This window comes from Rhea pennata, chromosome 35, assembly GCF_028389875.1.
Source record: "Rhea pennata isolate bPtePen1 chromosome 35, bPtePen1.pri, whole genome shotgun sequence".
NCBI classification, from domain to species: domain Eukaryota; kingdom Metazoa; phylum Chordata; class Aves; order Rheiformes; family Rheidae; genus Rhea; species Rhea pennata.
This window is the reverse complement of record NC_084697.1, coordinates 14,608-30,788: the sequence shown is the minus strand read 5'-3', so window position 1 is coordinate 30,788 and position 16,181 is coordinate 14,608. Positions and strand designations below refer to the sequence as shown.

The 16,181-nt window shown below is 56.1% G+C and overlaps 1 protein-coding gene and 1 long non-coding RNA gene across 4 annotated transcripts; one reads left to right on the top strand and one right to left on the bottom strand.

The window, feature by feature from the left end:
- Positions 1-16: 16 nt before the first annotated feature.
- BCAP31 (B cell receptor associated protein 31) lies at positions 17-2,092 on the bottom strand. Of its 3 annotated transcripts, none has more exons than XM_062598695.1 (8): positions 2,034-2,092; positions 1,598-1,695; positions 1,371-1,471; positions 1,087-1,231; positions 873-1,008; positions 677-791; positions 473-573; positions 17-400 (listed from the first exon to the last, which is right to left on the bottom strand). In XM_062598695.1, exons 2-8 carry the CDS (start codon positions 1,687-1,689, stop codon positions 362-364), a joined length of 729 nt encoding a protein of 242 aa, XP_062454679.1. In that variant the 5' UTR covers positions 1,690-1,695; positions 2,034-2,092; the 3' UTR covers positions 17-361. The 3 variants fall into 3 exon arrangements, with proteins under 3 accessions (XP_062454679.1, XP_062454680.1, XP_062454681.1); XM_062598696.1 differs by lacking the exon at positions 2,034-2,092 and adding an exon at positions 1,896-2,002; XM_062598697.1 differs by lacking the exon at positions 2,034-2,092 and having other exon boundaries at positions 677-788; positions 1,598-1,787.
- Positions 2,093-4,398: 2,306 nt separating this feature from the next.
- Positions 4,399-8,822, top strand: LOC134152944 (uncharacterized). The gene is made up of 5 exons (XR_009961093.1): positions 4,399-4,650; positions 4,845-5,025; positions 6,140-6,562; positions 7,466-7,753; positions 8,525-8,822. It is a non-coding gene; the product is annotated as an uncharacterized LOC134152944 (long non-coding RNA).
- Positions 8,823-16,181: the final 7,359 nt, after the last annotated feature.

The following is a 16,181-nucleotide window of genomic DNA, read 5'->3' as shown; positions in this document are numbered from 1 at the left end:
CAGCCGGGAGGCAGGGTTCAAGTCCACGTGTTTATTGAAGCAGAAGCAGGGGGCGGGGGGGAGCGCTCCTCCCTCACAGTGCGGAAACCTGGAACACCCCCAAAACGGCGTGTGCACGCACCCCCCTGCGATGGGAGGTCTCTGCGGTGGGGGCGGGGCCTGGTCCCGGTGGGCGTGGCTTGCCCCTGGGGGGGGGCCATAAGTGGCTGCACCCACCTCTTGGGCAGCAGGAGGCGTGGCTTGCCGCAGGCCCTGCCCCTTTGCCGGTGGGGTTGCGTGGCTGCTGCAGGCCCCACCTCCCGGCGGGGGGCGTGGCTTGCCGAAGCCCCGCCCGCTTCACAGCGGGGGTGTGGTGCCACCCTCACTCCTCCTTCTTGTCCCTGGGGCAATCGTGGGCTGCCTGTGGGGTGGGGGAAGCAGTTTAGGAGCATATCCCAGTGCCCCCTCAGCACTCCCAGTGCCCTCCCAGTACCTGCAGGCGGGCGTGCTGGTCCAGCAGGCGGTCGTACTCTCGCGTGAGCCCCTCAGCCTGGCGCCGCATGGCCTGAACCTCATTCTCCGCCTTCTCCAGTGCTGCCACGGAGGGGAGGGTGGACACGGGGGGGGGCATCAGAGAACCCCCTGCAGTCCTCCAGCACCCCCTGGAGCCCCCTCCGCTCCCCCCGGCCCCTCTTACTGCGCTTGCTGGCTGCCAGCTCCTCCTTCAGCTTCTCCACCTTAGCCTTGAGGCTCTCGTTCTCGTCGTGGGGGGCTGCTGGGGCCCGGCTGTCACCCCCTGCTTCCTGCAGCTGCTGCAGGACGGGGCGGGGACACATGGAGGCTGAAGGGGCCTAGGCATCTGGAGACACCTCCCCTTCCAACGCTGCCGGTACCTTGCGCAGGGCATCGTTGTCCTCCATGTAGCGGCGTGCGGCCTGGCTGGCGCCTTCTGCCTGCTTGCGGAAAGCCTCGGTGGAGGCGCCCAGCACGGCCTGCTGGGAGATGAGCGTCACCAGGCGGCGCAGCAGGCTGTGGGGGATGGACGGTCAGCTGGATGCCTGGGTCCCCTCTCCATGTCCCCCCCTTCACCGCCCCGCTGGGACTCACAAGGAGAGTAGCAGGGCGAAGCCAGCCAGATAGAGGTTGCGCTGGGCCCGGAAGAGCTTCATGTGGAAGTGCTCGAGGGCGCCGGGGCTGCTCTGCAGTGACACCCGCTCGGCCACGTCGTACTTGCGGGTCTCCCGCAGGGCATCTGGGCGGGTGGTGCTCAGCAGGGCACTCCCAGTGCTCCCACCAAGATCCCTGTGCTGAGGGGGCTCTTCCCGCCCGAGCCCCGCGTAACAAGCCTCTCGTCCTCATTAACCCCACTCCCCCTTGCCCCGGCCGCTCACCCAGCAGCAGCAGCACCAGGATGACGATGAGAACGATGAAAACGGTGTTGCCGTAGGCCACGGCCAGGCCCACCAGGCGTGACTTGAAGATCTTCTGCCATCTGCCGTGATGGGAGACATAAAAGCAAGCGTGTTGGGGGGGGAGGGAAGGGGCAGGGTGAGCCCCTCATCACCCCCTCCTGCCCTGCAAAAGGGGCCCCGGCGTCCGGGAGGCCCCTGACCCCCACCTGGTGGCTGAAATGAAGGGGACGCAGAGCAGCAGAACGAGGAAGACCTCAGCGTAGAGGAAGGTGGCCACCGCGGTCCACTGCAGACTCATGACGGCCTGGGCTCGGGGTGTGGGGGGGAAGACCTGAGGACACAGGCGTCGGCCCCCTCTTCCCCCAGAGAGACCCAGGCGTTCGTCCGTCCCCCCCGCCCCCCCGCAAAGGGACCTAAGCGCCGCCCCTCCTCCTCTAAAAGGACCCAGGCGTCCGGGCACCACCCCCCCGGGGCACGCGAGCACCGCACCGCACCCCACCGCACCCCCAGCCAGGGAACCCAGGCGTTCGGACGGGATCACTATCTGGCAGCCCCCGCCAGCCCCCAGGGGACACTTTTGTCCTCGCTATTTAGCAACCGCGCCCCCCAGGGCCCCGCCGACCACTGCCCGCCACCCCCTACCGGAAACAGGAAGCGGTGCGGCGAGAAGTCCCGCCTCCCATCCGGCCCGCTTCGCCCAATCAGAGCAAGGGGACCGGAAGTGCCGCCGTCATCACTGCGGCTACCGAGGCGGAAAGAGGCATCCCGACATCCGGCTGAGGCCGGGCGGAAGTGGTGGGCGACGCTCCGACGGAAGTGGTAGAGGCTACTTTCGGCGCGGGTCGCCACCGCGCTGGCGGGGGGGGGGAGTAAGGGTGTTGGCGGAGCCTGTGTTAGAAAGAGAAACCTGCAGTTTTGAGCCCGCAGAGCCCAGCACAGACGCGCGCTGGGCCGGGCTTGCAGGGGCTCCAGCCGGTCCCACTGGAGCGCACAGGAGCGCATAGGAGCACATAGAACCCAGCGTGAGCCCGTAGGAGCCCGAGGCCTAGTGCCAGCTTTGACAGGCTCCTATGGGCTCATGTGGGCCTCTGCGGGCTTGTACAGGCCTGTGCCGATGTCTGTGGGCTCCTACAGCCTGTTTTGCACTCCTGAGGACCTTTATGGGCTCATGTGGTCTCATGCGGGCTTGCATGGGGTCATATGGGCTCCTGCTGGCCCTATGGGCTTGTGTGGCCCTGTGTGGGTCTCCATGGGTTCATGCTGGGCTTGTGTGGGCCTCTACTCTCTTGTATGGACTCGTGCCAACCTCTGCGGGCTCCTGCAGGCTTGTGCAGGGCTCTAGAGGCTCATGTGAGCTCAAGTCAGCCTCTCTGTGCTCATACAGGTCTGTACAGGCTCATTTGGGCTTGTATGGGCTTCTACCCTCTCATATGGGCACATACACACCCCTGTAGGCTTGTACGGGCTATTTTCTACCTATGCGAGCTTGTACTTGGCTCTACAGGCTGATGAAGTCTCGTATGGATTCGTGTGGACACCTGTGGTCTCACATGGTCCTCTATGGGCTTGTGCCAGGGACTGTGAGCTTGTACGGGATTGGGCTGGGTTCTACAGGCTTGTGCAGGCATCTAGAGGCTTGTCCAGGTTCGTGGTTTTTGGTGTGCCCAAGGGCCCTTCCTCTGCCTTTTGGTGCCCCCAGAGTCACTCTTTGCTCTATCATCTCCTGGTAATTGTTGTTGTTGTTATTATTATTATTATTATTATTTATTTCTGTTGCTCTCAGAGCTCTCAGTTTGTTCTCTCATCCCATGAAAGTGCTCCTTTTCCCCTTCCCTTCAGCAAGCTGCTCTCAGGAGCAGGGTACCTCCAGTGCTCAGGCAGCCCTGCTGCCCCTGGTGGGGTAGGTGGCCATTCCCCCTCCAGGTTCATGTGGGGTTGTGTTCTAGTTAGATTCCCCAGGGGCCAAACATCCGGTTTGACAAGCCAGCACAAACTCTCTCTCACACACACAAACACTCTTCAGTAGCAAGCAGTTTATTAGTAGATACATACAAACAGACCGACCCGATGGTAATCTCGAGAAGGACCACTCCAATGCTTGCCCCGATCGTCTGCATGGCGAGAGAGAGAGAGGGTCGGCAGGCACAACCTTTTCGGGCATCGCCGAGGAGGCAACGTGGTCCTCTGTTGTGTAGCAGCCTCTCCCTCCTTTGGAAAAGCTCCAGTATTTATGGTTCCTTGCGGTAGGCAGGAGTGCCAGCATCTGGGGCCAACAAGTGCAGGGAGCCTAGCCCAACTCAGCCCCGGTTGCATAACCGGGCTATGATACTGTGCATGCGAGCAGACTTATTTTGGGGGCAACACTAACTTTGGGGGTAGAAGTTTCTGCTGTGCAGCAGAGGTGGCGCCTGCCTCCGAGCCGCGTCGTGCAAAAATCGGCTAGGGTTAGGGTTAGGATTGAAAGAACGAGAAAGCCAGCGCGTGCCGTTGTTATGAATGTGGATGGAGGGTGCCCAAAGAAGGTGTTGGCAGCCAAGAGAGCTGAGCTGTGAAAGGGGACATCTTGAAGAGAAGTGGCTACAGGTAGCGAACCAGCTATTTGGTCATCACCTATGAGGAAAGCATCTGAGCGTAAGAGGAATCTGGGAGCTGAATCGAAAAGGTGATAGGTCGGAAACAGAGACAGGCACATCAAATGCCGTCCTTCTTCCGTGTAGTTAAAGACCGAGGGAATTGTTGGTTAAGCGGGTGCATGCAAAGATTTGAGAAAGGGTACAGGACAGTAACAATAGTACTGAAGCAGGATAAAAACAAGGCTTCATGGAAGATGGCGTCGGTAAGCATTAGGTGATGCGCCTGCCTGTCTAATAACCTAGCCCTAATTGCTGTACGGAATGTTTCCAAACAGTTTACCCTGTAACGCATGATGTAAAGTGCTGTATTGAGACCTTTCCTTTAAGAAAGGAGGGGAGAGGAGAAGAAAAAAAGTATAAAAAGGGGGAAGAACACGGGAAAGAGAAAAAAAGAACATGCGTAAATGCTTTCGTTGCCTTTCATTGAGGGTAAAATGCCAGCTTCTCTCTTTGTTACAGAGCTAGAACCAACGATAGTAAATGCTGACGGAGAGGAAAGCCGGACAAGCGGTCTTTTTGTGATTAATACCTAAGGGACGAAGTGAATGAAACGAGGAAGCAAAAATGCAGTAGACCCCTGATATCCCCAGCAACTGCTGCAGAAGGAGGTGTTCTGCCACGGGCAAGTAAGGCGACTGTTGGTAACGACTGTTTGTTATTTCGGCCTCCCAGAGGCAGTACTGAAGGCTAAGCAACCCTTTCCTGCCCTGTGGATACCGTTAACTGCATCCACCTTAGTTTTGCTTTGGCTGTTTGTGTTTTGTCTTGTTACCCTACCTGTGCAGATAGACAGGGAAGGATACAATACTTACTCTTTCAGACGAATTGCCACGGCTGAAGTTGAAGAGACCAGAAAAACGTAAGCAAGCTGAGGTGCGAAAACCACGCGGAACCAGCCGAGAGCCGTCTCCGTCTCCCGCGAACGAAAGCCCGTCCTTCCTGACTAGGAAGGCTCACTGTTAGTAGCGATCGAAATAACGGATCACAGACGTATAACGAAGGTCTGTCCGCCTTACAGCAAGTACGCTACGTACGTGTTTCCGTGCGTGTGACTTCACATGTTTGTGAAAGATCCTAGTTTAAAGGCTATGAGACTGCAAATTATTATCTTAGGGGAATGATACTGAAGTGGCCAAAGTTTCCGAAGAAGGAGAGGGAGAAAGAGAGAGAGGGAGAAAGCGCACGAACCGTAAAATTAAGAGATGGTTTTCAGAGGGATCAATTAGTGCAACCCCCCAGTTAGTTACCTGGCGGTGGTATTTGGGGAAAGAGGAAGGCAGTAGATAGAGGAAACGTTAAAGCCTCGTGGAATTGAGTAACATCTCCTGCCCTCAAATTCCTACGACAAGGCAAGCCGTTTTCAGCAATGCTTTCCACATCTGCTGACTCTGTGGGAGCAGCACCGTTAGAAAACAGCGGTGAGGGAAAGCAGGTGCCAGCAGCAAGATCCTGGCATCCCCTCTGAGGCCAGAACACAAACTCTCTGGGTGTGAGAAAGGCCATTTAGCAGCAGTCTGGGCTGTAACGGTCTTTGAGACTTCTACCTTTGATAGGACAGAGGCAATCCAACGCGCTCAGGTCCCTCTGTAGAAGTAACGCCCGGCACGCGACTGGACAGCAGGGGATCATCTCTGCAAGCGGCTCAGCGGGCGCTCACGTTAACGAGCCGGGGAGGGGGGGCTTACTGTGCGAGCGTTGCGAGCGGTGAGTCTTCCTGCGCGTGCCTGAATTGACTGAGGGGCAGAGCACGCTTGCGCCAAAAACCAGGACGCGGAAGGTTTCCGGCAGATTAATCTCTGGCGGCCACTTACTCTAACCTCCCTTTCACAGCACACCCGAGCGTCCTCACACCTTCCAAAACGGGTGGGGGAAGTGGTGTTTGTGGCCTGCGTATTCCCCGTTTACCTTGCCTGTGCGTGCGTGCGTGCGTGTGTGTGTGTGTGTGTGTGTGTGTTAGAGCTGCTTTTGTGCTTATAAACCGCTTTGGATTCTCACGATTTTCTGCAGAGATTTTTTTTTTTTTTTTGTGTGGTTTTGGGGGGAGGTGGTTTTTTTGTTTTGCCTTCCTCTGTACTTTTGTAGGGTGACGGATTTTACTATGCCTCCATCGACAAGTGCTGGCAGACAAAGTTATAACGTCCCAAGGCAGACTCTTAGGCAAGACGGAGGAGTTCAGCTGGACAGCCTGCTCGAAGAGTCTCGCCCAAGAGGGGTTGCTAGCCCCCTCTTGAGCTCTAGGCGCTGATGCATCTGCATCGTCCCGTCAGACACACAGACGTTTTCTTTGCTCGCAGACGTTTCAGCACGTCTTTACGCCTTACAGCGGTAGCATTTATAAACTGCGTTAATCCTAGGCGTTCGTAACGTCGAGGAACGACTGCACGCTGCCGTGGAGAATTACAGGCTACCGCCCTCGGACCTCTGCAAGTTATTGTGTGTCAGGAGCAGCCGGTAGGATCCAAATGCCAGCGGAAAGGTTCTCCTCCCGGTCCCGACGAGGAGCCTTCGGCCGTAGGAAGGTCGGCCGCGTCCTTACCTGTGAGCAGTAAGCCGCAATTCACAGGCGGGCAAAGGGAGCGGGGAATAGCGACGGGTAGCCCGGTCACTGTGGCCCTGCTGTTGCTGGCAGGGCCACCAGGTCTGCGTGAAGCCTCAGCTGCCTGCTTGGAGCTGTATTTTGCTCTGTTTACCTGGAAGAAGCGGTGAGGCCTAAAATAAGAATTTTTGTGGCGAGATGAGTAAGCCGGGACCCCACCTGCCTTTTGCCTTGCTTTGCTGCTTCACGTCATAAGAGCAACTTGGGATCCCAGGATGAAAACTGTTACAATGCTGGGGGGGGGGCGGCACTGTATCTGCCCGGGTTAGGAAACCATCGTTAAAGGTTTGGGAGGGAAAAAGCTCTAAAACGAGAATCTCCCAGGTGGTTTGATTCGCGTTGAGGGTCAGTGTCAGAGCCTAGTACTCTCTGACAGAGTTCTTCTACATATTCCACACATACGGAGAGCACAATGTTATTACAGTGGCTTCATTTAAAGGTATGTGACGTTACGTGAGATTTTTGATTTAGAGGAGTGATACAGTAATATACTGAAATCACAGTACAAGTGTAAATCTTCTTAACGGACTCTATAATACACTCACCGTCACGACGTCGCCGGGAAGGAATACGTGGGTTGAAGCCAGCTCCAGCCCGTCGCTCTCTCCAAAATTTCCTTTGTTGGTTGTTCAGGCCTTATACTCTGTGTTGGGCTGAGCCACGTACGCACTTATACCGTTCCTGAGCTTCAGGGGCATCTTGCCTGCGTTCGTCTCCTCTGAGCCTTCTTTCCTTACAGGGGTTATCGGTCGGTTACAGTCGGTCGTAACTGTGGACTAGGGAGTAGCTCTAGGAGGGCCGTGCGGTCGCCTGGCCTCTCGGTAGCTGTTCCGGCCTCTTCGCAGGCGCTGAGCGTAGTCTGGCCGTCGAAAGAGCGTTGTCGTCGCTGGGAGCTCTCCGCAGAGATCTGCGTCTGGCCGCCGAAGACGAGCGGAAGGCGAGCCCGGGCTTGCGGCGTGGACGCAGCTAAGTCCCGGGGCTGCGTTGCGTGTGAGCAGGGCTGCGACGTGGCAGTGGTTTTGCCCTTGGCGGTTACGGGTGTCACTGGCTGTGGATGGTTGCCCGCGGAGACGAGAGGAGCAAAACTATCAACGGTCTGTGGGGGAGACGAATTAGCGCTTGCGGCGTTTCAGGTGCGTTCAGTGGTCGCGCAGCCTGGCGCGATCCAGCGGCACGATTTGCGCACGTGCTTATGCTTTAGCGGCGGCTAAGCCCAAGCCTCTAAACAGCAACTGTAACAGGATTGTGGTGCACGTCTTCCTGTTCTGCTGCCCTTCTAAATGAAGGGGAAAGTTCCTAAGCTGTGGGCAAAACTCTTTGGCCGCTTCTTACTGTTCTCACGCTCGTGGGTGCTGTGGCGTTCCTTGCTTAAAGCTAAGGGTTTGGACTTTTTCACTCGAGGTTTATGTAGTTTGTTGCTGAGGGTCTCTCACGCCACGGTTGTGGTTTCTCACTTTATTTTGTGGGGCTCAGTCTTTATCAGGCACAGTTCACAGGTCCCTCATTTAGCGATCAGGGTGCAGGATTGAAAATGCAACCTCATCCCGAGACTTTACAGCCTCAGAAACCATTTGGGTGCCAAGATGTGCAGTTCGTCACTTCAGGTTCAAGTCTTAGGGCTTCCTGATGAGGGAAAAATCCGTAAATAATAAACTGTAAGCCCTGAAGCCCGAGCAGCGGGCTGCAAGCCCTCCTTCGGCGTTTGCCATCTTCCCCTGTGCTAGCGCTCCGCTCTGCGCGCCGAGCTGAGGCCTGGGTTTGATACGGTGCAGGCCCACCACGCGGACACTGGCGACGTGCGGCGGGCGAGCCGAGAGCCGTGCGAGCGTTCCGCGGGGCTCTGGTCTGGGGTAGAGCGGAAGCGCAGGCAGGCGAGCTCAGGCGTTGTCCTCTCCGATTCTCAGAGCTGAATCCTATCCCCGAAGGAAAAAGCAGAAGGGGCAGGCCGACGGCTACGCAGACGCCTGCCGCCTCGGGGGCTGCGGCGGGAGCTGACCCTTCCCCGACGGACGGTCGGACGGTCGGAGAGACGGACGCTGGCGTGGCGATGACTCTTCAGGTGTCACGGGGTAAGGGGAAGCGTGCCGGACCGAGCTCCGTGGCAGGCTCGCTCCCAGGTGGCGTTCCTGCCCAGTAAAACAATAAACAGCCGCTTTATTCTTTGCGGTCGTGTCTGTGGTTCCGGACGCCCCCCTGCCTGAAGATGACGCCCAGGGGAGAAGGTTACACGTTGTGCGCCCGGGGCCGGGAGCCGGTGCCCGAGCCCCTTGCGCTTTGGAGTGCCTGCGGTTCCCAGGGGACGCGGTGCTGTTCCCGGGGCTGTGGGGAGTTGCCCTTGCGTGGCCTGGACCCTCGGGACTCTTGGGGGTGGTTCCCATCGTCGTGGGGGCAGCCGGGGCCCCCCCCCTCCAGGGCCGTGCGAGGGCACCGGCCTGCTCCCTGGCCTGTCTGGGGCCGGGGCCCGCGTGCCCGGAGCTGGGAGAGCGGCGGGCGTCCGCGGGGCCGCGGAGAGCCTGCAGGTGCCGGTGCCGTCACAGAATCACGGAACGGGTAAGGTTGGAAGGGACCTCTGGGGATCGCCTAGTCCAACCTCCCTGCTCGAGCAGGGTCACCTAGAGCACGTTAGACAGGATCGCACCCAGGCGGGTTTTGAATATCTCCGGAGAAGGAGACTCCGCCACCTCTCCGGGCAACCCGTTCCAGTGCTCCGTCACTCTCACGGGAAAGAAATCCTTCCTCGCATTCGGGCGCAACTTCCTGTGGTTCGGCTTGTGCCCGTCGCCTCTAGTCCTTTCGCGTGGGAGAATTGGAAAGAGTTTAGCCCCATCCCCTTGCCACCCTGCCTTCAGATACTGATAGATTTTGATAAGATCCCCCCTCAGTCTTCCCCAGGCTAAGAGCCTCTTGTCGAGGCTAAGTCAGCCGCGCTGAGCCCTGCGACGTGCCTTACGGCCCCTTCGCTGTGCCCCGAGGCCCTTTGTCTGTGTGTTGGTTTGCCCCGGAGCCCTGCGTTTGCCCTCTGATGCCCTCAGGAGCCTTCAGTTCACATTTTGGCTCGCCCCCACGGCCGCCGTGCGCCTCGGAGCCCTGCGCTCGCTCTGCAGCGCGCGACAAAGTTCTCTGTTTTGTCGCGGAGCTTTCTGGGTGTGCCCCAGGGCCCTCCTTTTGCCTTTTGGTGCTCCCAGAATCACCCTGTTTGCTCTGTCTTTGCATTGTAATATACATACATACATACATAAAATGTGTGTGTGCGCACGCACACGCACACGCACGCACACACACACACACACACACCCCGTTTGTTGCACCTGCAGCTCTCAATTTGTTTCCTTGTGCTCTGAATGTCCCCTTTTGCTCCCTGTGCACTCCAGGGTTCCCTGTTGAGCTTTCAGGAAGCTGCTCTCAGAAGCCGGGGGGGCCTCTGCTGCCCTGGCAGTCCCAGCTGTCCCTGATGGCCTGCAGCTCTGGGCACTGTGGCTGGGACAAGTCCCAGGTGGGCCCTGTTTGGCTGATTGCAAGGGTAGGAAGTGGGTACATGCTGTGAGCTGGGTCTGCATTTGGAAGTTCATGTCAGTGTTGGTCCAGGACAATGGAGCTGCTGCCACACGCTGTCTGCTGGGACTAGAATGTTGGCTGCACTGCAGAGGAGGTGAGCAGGGCTGAGGGGGGGCTGGCCTACGGGTCATGCACGTGCCGCCGGTCTTAGCGGATGGGAGCGTCCCGGGCGATGGAGCAGAACTGAGGCGGACCGTGCTGGGGCAAAGTGTACTGGGGGTGGGGGGGCCCATGTATTGGGACAGTGGGAGGCAAGGACAGGGTGGGGAAGAGCAGTGCATCAGGGTCATAGAGGGTGGGGAGGAAGACGGTGCGCTGGGGCTGGAGGTGGAAAGATGAATATATTGCATCAGGGCTGTGGTGGGGTTTAGTGCACATCAGATTAGTGAGGGGGGGTCCAGGGTCAGATTGGGACTGTGTCCTGGAGGGGTAGAAGGGGTCCCAGGCGAAGCACTGGGGAGGATCACATGGGCCTGGGCAGTGTGGGAGCTGACTCGGGGCTACTCGAGAGGGTGTTGGGGAGCCCCAGGCCCGTGCTGGAGATTGCAAGGCTGCAGTCTGGGCTGTGTGGTGGCTTCCGGCCCTCGAGAGCGAGGGGGGAGCAGAGAGGGGGCAGGCCAGAACAGAAGTGCCGTAGGCGCAGACACCACCCAGCGCTGCAGCCCCCCGCCCCCCCCCCCCCCAGCATACCGGAAACAGGAGCCGTAGTCTTCCGGCACTGGGCTTCCGGGCAGACATGTTGTTTTGCGCGGCATGCCGGGAGCAGTAGTCTTCCGGCACTGGGCTTCCGGGCGGACATGTTGTTTTGCGCGGCATGCCGGGAGCAGTAGTCTTCCGGCACTGGGCTTCCGGGCGGACATGTTGTTTTGCGCGGCATGCCGGGAGCAGTAGTCTTCCGGCACCGGGCTTCCGGGCGGACATGTTGTTTTGCGCGGCATGCCGGGAGCAGTAGTCTTCCGGCACCGGGCTTCCGGGCGGACATGTTGTTTTGCGCGGCATGCCGGGAGCAGTAGTCTTCCGGCACCGGGCTTCCGGGCGGACATGTTGTTTTGCGCGGCATGCCGGGAGCCGTAGTCTTCCGGCACTGGGCTTCCGGGCGGACATGTTGTTTTGCGTTGCATGCCGGGAGCCGTAGTCTTCCGGCACTGGGCTTCCGGGCGGACATGTTGTTTTGCGTTGCATGCCGGGAGCAGTAGTCTTCCGGCACTGGGCTTCCGGGCGGACATGTTGTTTTGCGCGGCATGCCGGGAGCCGTAGTCTTCCGGCACTGGGCTTCCGGGCGGACATGTTGTTTTGCGCGGCATGCCGGGAGCAGTAGTCTTCCGGCACTGGGCTTCCGGGCGGACATGTTGTTTTGCGCGGCATGCCGGGAGCCGTAGTCTTCCGGCACTGGGCTTCCTGGAGTTTTTTTTTTTTTTTCCGCGCGCGGTATGCCGGGAGCACTAGTCCACCTGAATCTGACTTCCGGTCGGCCATTTCAGTGTGCAGCGAATGCCGGGAGAGCTAAGCTTCCTGTCGGCCATATTGTTTTGCTCTACATGCCGGTAGATGTAGTCTTCCGGCAGAGAGTTTCCGGGGAGCCATTTTAGCCTGCCGCGCGTGCCAGGATCTGTAGTCTTCTGGCACCAGGTTTCCGGAAGGGCGTTTTCATATGCTGCGCATGGTAGGAGGTGTAGTCTTTCGGTACTGGGCTTTTGGGAGGCCATTTTTGTCTGCAGCGCATGCTAGGAGTTGTAGTCTTGTTCCTGGAACGCTGCTGTGGAAACCCTGCAAGACTGAAGGACAAGGGAGAGAGGCTATTGTACCACAGTAATGTGAAGGACGAACAGTTCCAGCTGAATAACATCAAGGAAACAACACTTTGAACAATGTGAAGAGTTGGCAAAACAAAGACAGTAGAATAACCCAGTAATCTATAAGTTCATTAATACTTATTAACATATTAAATTACTCCCCTAAATCAATGAGATCAGAATGACATGATAATGACATAGTAATCATGTTACCACCTTCTGAGCTTCTTGTGCTAATTAATAGGAATGTTAAAGTGCAAGCATGGAGTTAACACATGATATGATAAAACTGTAACTAATAGAAAAACATGTGTAAAGTACTCCCTGAAAAGTGTATATATAAATAAAGAATGAGGAAAGGAGAAGGTGCGCTAGCTTTGTGGATCTACCACTTAGCACCTATCTCTGCACAGAAATATAATAAACAAATATTTCAATCCTGTGTGTCTATCGGTTCCTTGCATACCAGATAACATGATTAAGGGCTCCACCCCGCTTTAGCAGCCCGCTTCTCTGCTTTGCCCTGCTCCTTTGGCCTTTTATTTTCCATCTGCTGAGCTCTGCTGGCCTTCCAGACCCCTTAGCACCCCTCTCGCGCACTTTGCATTACTCTCGCAGCCCTCCTTGTGCCTCACAGCTATCTTTTGTCCCTCCAGCAGCTTTAGCACCCCTCTACTCCCTTCAGAGTCCCTCTGCAGGCCTTTATTCTGCCCCAGAGCACTCCTTTGATCCTCTAGACCTGTGTGTGACACTCCTTTCTTCCGGCGCTGACCTCTCTTCTGGCCCTCTACACCCATTAGCACCCCTGCAGTCGCTTCAGAATCCCCCAAGAGATCTTCTTCTTGCCCTAGAGCTTTCTGGTTGCCAGTCCAGTCCCTTTAGCGGCCCGCCGCTCTGCTTTGGCCTGCTCCTTCGGCCTTTTATTTTCCATCTCCTGAGCTCTGCTGGCCCTCTAGACCCCTTAGCTCTGCTCTTGTCCACCTGGACTATCCTTTCAGCCTTTGGCGTGCCCCAGAGCTGTCTTCTGGCCTCCCCGCCCAGGCAGTTTAGGAACTCTCTAGTCTCAGAAAGCCTCCTTCTTCTCCAGAGTCATCTTTGCATCCTGTAGCACACTCCAGAATACTCTTTTAGCTTTTCTTCTGCTCCAGAGGTTTGTCTTGGCACCCTGTAGACCCATTAGCCCCCCTCTTGTCCCTTTAGGATCCCCCAGGTGCCCTCCTCCTTGCCCTGCAGCCCTCAGTTGGTGCTCCAGCAGCCTTTAGCAGCCTACTGCCCCGGTTAAGCCTTCTACTTTCCATCTGCTGACCTCTGTTGGCCTTCTAGACCCCTTAGCATCCCTCTCGTGCTCTCCGGACTATTCTTGCAGCCTTCCTTGTACCCACAGCTGTCTTTTCCTCCTCCAGCCTCTCTAGCACACCTTGACTCCCCTCAGAGCCTCTCTGAAGGCCTTTATTCCAACCCAGAGCACTCCTTTGGTCCTCCAGAACCCTGTGTGACGCTGCTCTGCTCCGGACCACTCTTTTGGCCTCTGTGGTGCCCCAGAGTCTTCTCTTGGCCCTGTAGAGCCCCAAGGACCCCTCTCGTGCTCTCTGGACACCTCTTTTGGACAGAATGGGGCTCAAGAGCAGTCTTCTGCCTTTCTGGACCCTTTCAGGACCACCTAGTCTTCTCAAAACCCCTTCAAATTCCCTCCTTGTTCCTGAAAGTCTCTGTTTTGGCCCTCTGGATGGCTTAGGATCTCTATAGTGCACTCTGGACTATTCTTTCAACCTTTCTTCTGCCCTAGAGCTCTCTTCTGGTCCTTTACACCCATTAGCACCTTGCAGTCCCCTCAGAATCCCCTTGGAGCCCTCTGGTTGCCAGCGCAGCCCCTTTAGTAGCACTCTCCTCCGGTTTAGCGACCTCTTTTGGCCTTTTATTTTACACCTGCAGACCTCTGTTGGCCCTCTAGACCCCTTAGCATCCTTCTAGTGTACTCTGGATTACCCTTTCAGCTGTGTGCCCCAGAGTTCTCCCCCGCCCCACCCCAACACTTTGGAACCCTCTAGTCTCCTCAGAACTCCTCCAGCTATCTTCCTTGTTCCCTAGAGTAATTCTTTTTGCCATGTAGATTGCTTAGCACTCCTAGTTTCCTCTGGATGTCTCAGCCTTCCTTGTGGTCTTGATGTGTCTTCTGGCTCTCTGGAATCCTATTAGAAAGCATGTTATTTTCTGATAGCCCATCCGGGTTTCTTCTTTATTCCCTAGAGTCATTTGTTTGGCTATGTAGGCCCCTTTTGAACTGTCGTCGTACACTTTAGACTAGTTGCTTCCCTTCATTGTTTGCCAGAGCTGTTGTCTGGCCCTCCCCCTCCCCTGATCCCGCAGTCCCCTCAGAATCCCTCTCGAGCGCTCCTGCCGCCCTAGAGCCCTCTTAGCGCTCCAGCTCTTTGAGCAGCCTACCGCTCCGCTTCGGCCTCCTCTTTCGGCCTTTTGTTTCCCACCCGCAGACCTGCGTTGACTGTGTAGGCTCCCCCTTAGCACCATGCTACTCCCCTGGAAACCCTTCAAAAACGCTTCCCTTTAAAGGCCCTTTTCGTGCCCCAGAGCTGTCTTCTGGCCCTCAAAGTTGCTTAAAACCCCTCCAGTTGTTCACATGGCCTCCTGAGGCCTTTGGCCCTATATATCTCATAAAACCTCTTCTGTGCCCTTAGAATACCTCTAGAAGTCTCTCTCGTTAGCAAGTTCTTAATTTTTGGCCATCTAGTCCCCTTACGAGCTCTGGTCTGCTCTCGACGCTTCCTGGGATGCTTACTGTGCTCCACAGATTCTCTCTGGCCCTCTAGCCACCTTAGGAACTGTCTAGTCTCCTCAGTAGCCCTCCAGCTATCTTCCTTGTGCCCCAGAGTCATTTTTTAGCCATGCAGGTCTGTTAGGAGCTCTCTAGCGCACTGTGGAGTCTTTTGGCCTTCCATCCTCCCTAGAGCTGTCTTTTGGCAGTCTAGCTTCTTTAGGATTTCTGCAGTGTTCTCAAAACTGTTCCTGAGCTTTTTCTTATGCCCTAATCCTTTTTTTTTATTTATTTATTTTCATTCAGCTGCCTGAGCCCCCTTTTCTCCTCTGAACCCTTTGAATGGCCTTGGTTGGACTTTTGGGGTTTTTTTTTTTAGTTGTTCTCTAGTATCTATAAGACATGTTTCATGTGCTCTGGATTCTTCTTCAGAGCTTTACTGTGCCACGTGCACCTCTGTTGGCCCTGCAGAGCCCTTAGGAATCCCTTTATTTTAGTCTGGACTATTATTTCAACCTTCTTTTTGTGCCCAAGTTATGTTTTGGCCTTTTCACCCTCGTAGGACTCCTCTAGTCCCTCAGGACCTCATTCTGAAGCCTTTGTTGCGCCCTAAAGCGCTGTGTCGGTTCTGCAGCCCTGTTAGTACCTTTCTTGTTTTCTGCGAGTCCTCCACTTTGAGATACAGAGCTAGTATTCCCCTGGGGACCTACCTATCCCACCTAGCAACTGCATTTTCTTAATTACTCTAGGTACTACACAGGAAACACCCCTCTTGGGAAGCAGTCACCTTACAGAAGCAGGCTTATTCCAAGAGTTTATTGCGGTATCTCGGTTTGCCCTATAGGAAATGGTGTCCCGCCCGAACAGCTGAATTGTATGCAGGTCTGAACCAATCGACTGTGGTATAATATTCCCTTTAAAGGTTACGTGGAATGTTGTCGTTTTCTTCCAAAGCATAAGCAGAACCGGTTTCTAGTTTTGAATGCAAAGGCTCGTGCTAGTTAGAGTAAAAAGAAGTTTAACAACATACCTCCCGGTATTATAGAAATAGTAGATGAAGTCTCAGTAGCAGAGTAGATAACTCTTTCCGTCAAAATGGTCTGCTGAGCCTTTCCATAGTTTGCATTCTGAGCAGAAGAGAAAGACCTGCTTCTGCCCAGCCCTATGTATTTATGGCTGCCACTGCTTTGCTCCGCCCCTTCCAAGGGCTTGTGGGTAGGGCAGTGGGCGGGCCTAGCGTTACATAAAGGCAGGCTCTCAGCCCGGGGAGATCATTCTGGCTTTGCTCTCTCATGGGAGTAGTGCTCTGGAATTGCCTTAAAATAACAAATGCTGTAAATAACAGCATTTGAGGAAATAAAACCGCCTGCAAAATTTATCGCTGCATTTAGCATAGCAAGGGTCACGCCTTAACGTAAGAGCGACGGTACGGCCGAACGCAGA

Excerpts from the sequence above, each read along its gene's own strand:
- BCAP31 (XM_062598695.1), bottom strand. The coding sequence starts at position 1,689 with ATGAGTCTGCAGTGGACCGCGGTGGCCACCTTCCTCTACGCTGAGGTC. Across the intron at positions 1,472-1,597 it reads CCCTTCATTTCAGCCACCAG|ATGGCAGAAGATCTTCAAGT; the intron begins GTGGGGGTCAGG and ends CCATCACGGCAG. Across the intron at positions 792-872 it reads ACAACGATGCCCTGCGCAAG|CAGCTGCAGGAAGCAGGGGG; the intron begins GTACCGGCAGCG and ends CCCGTCCTGCAG.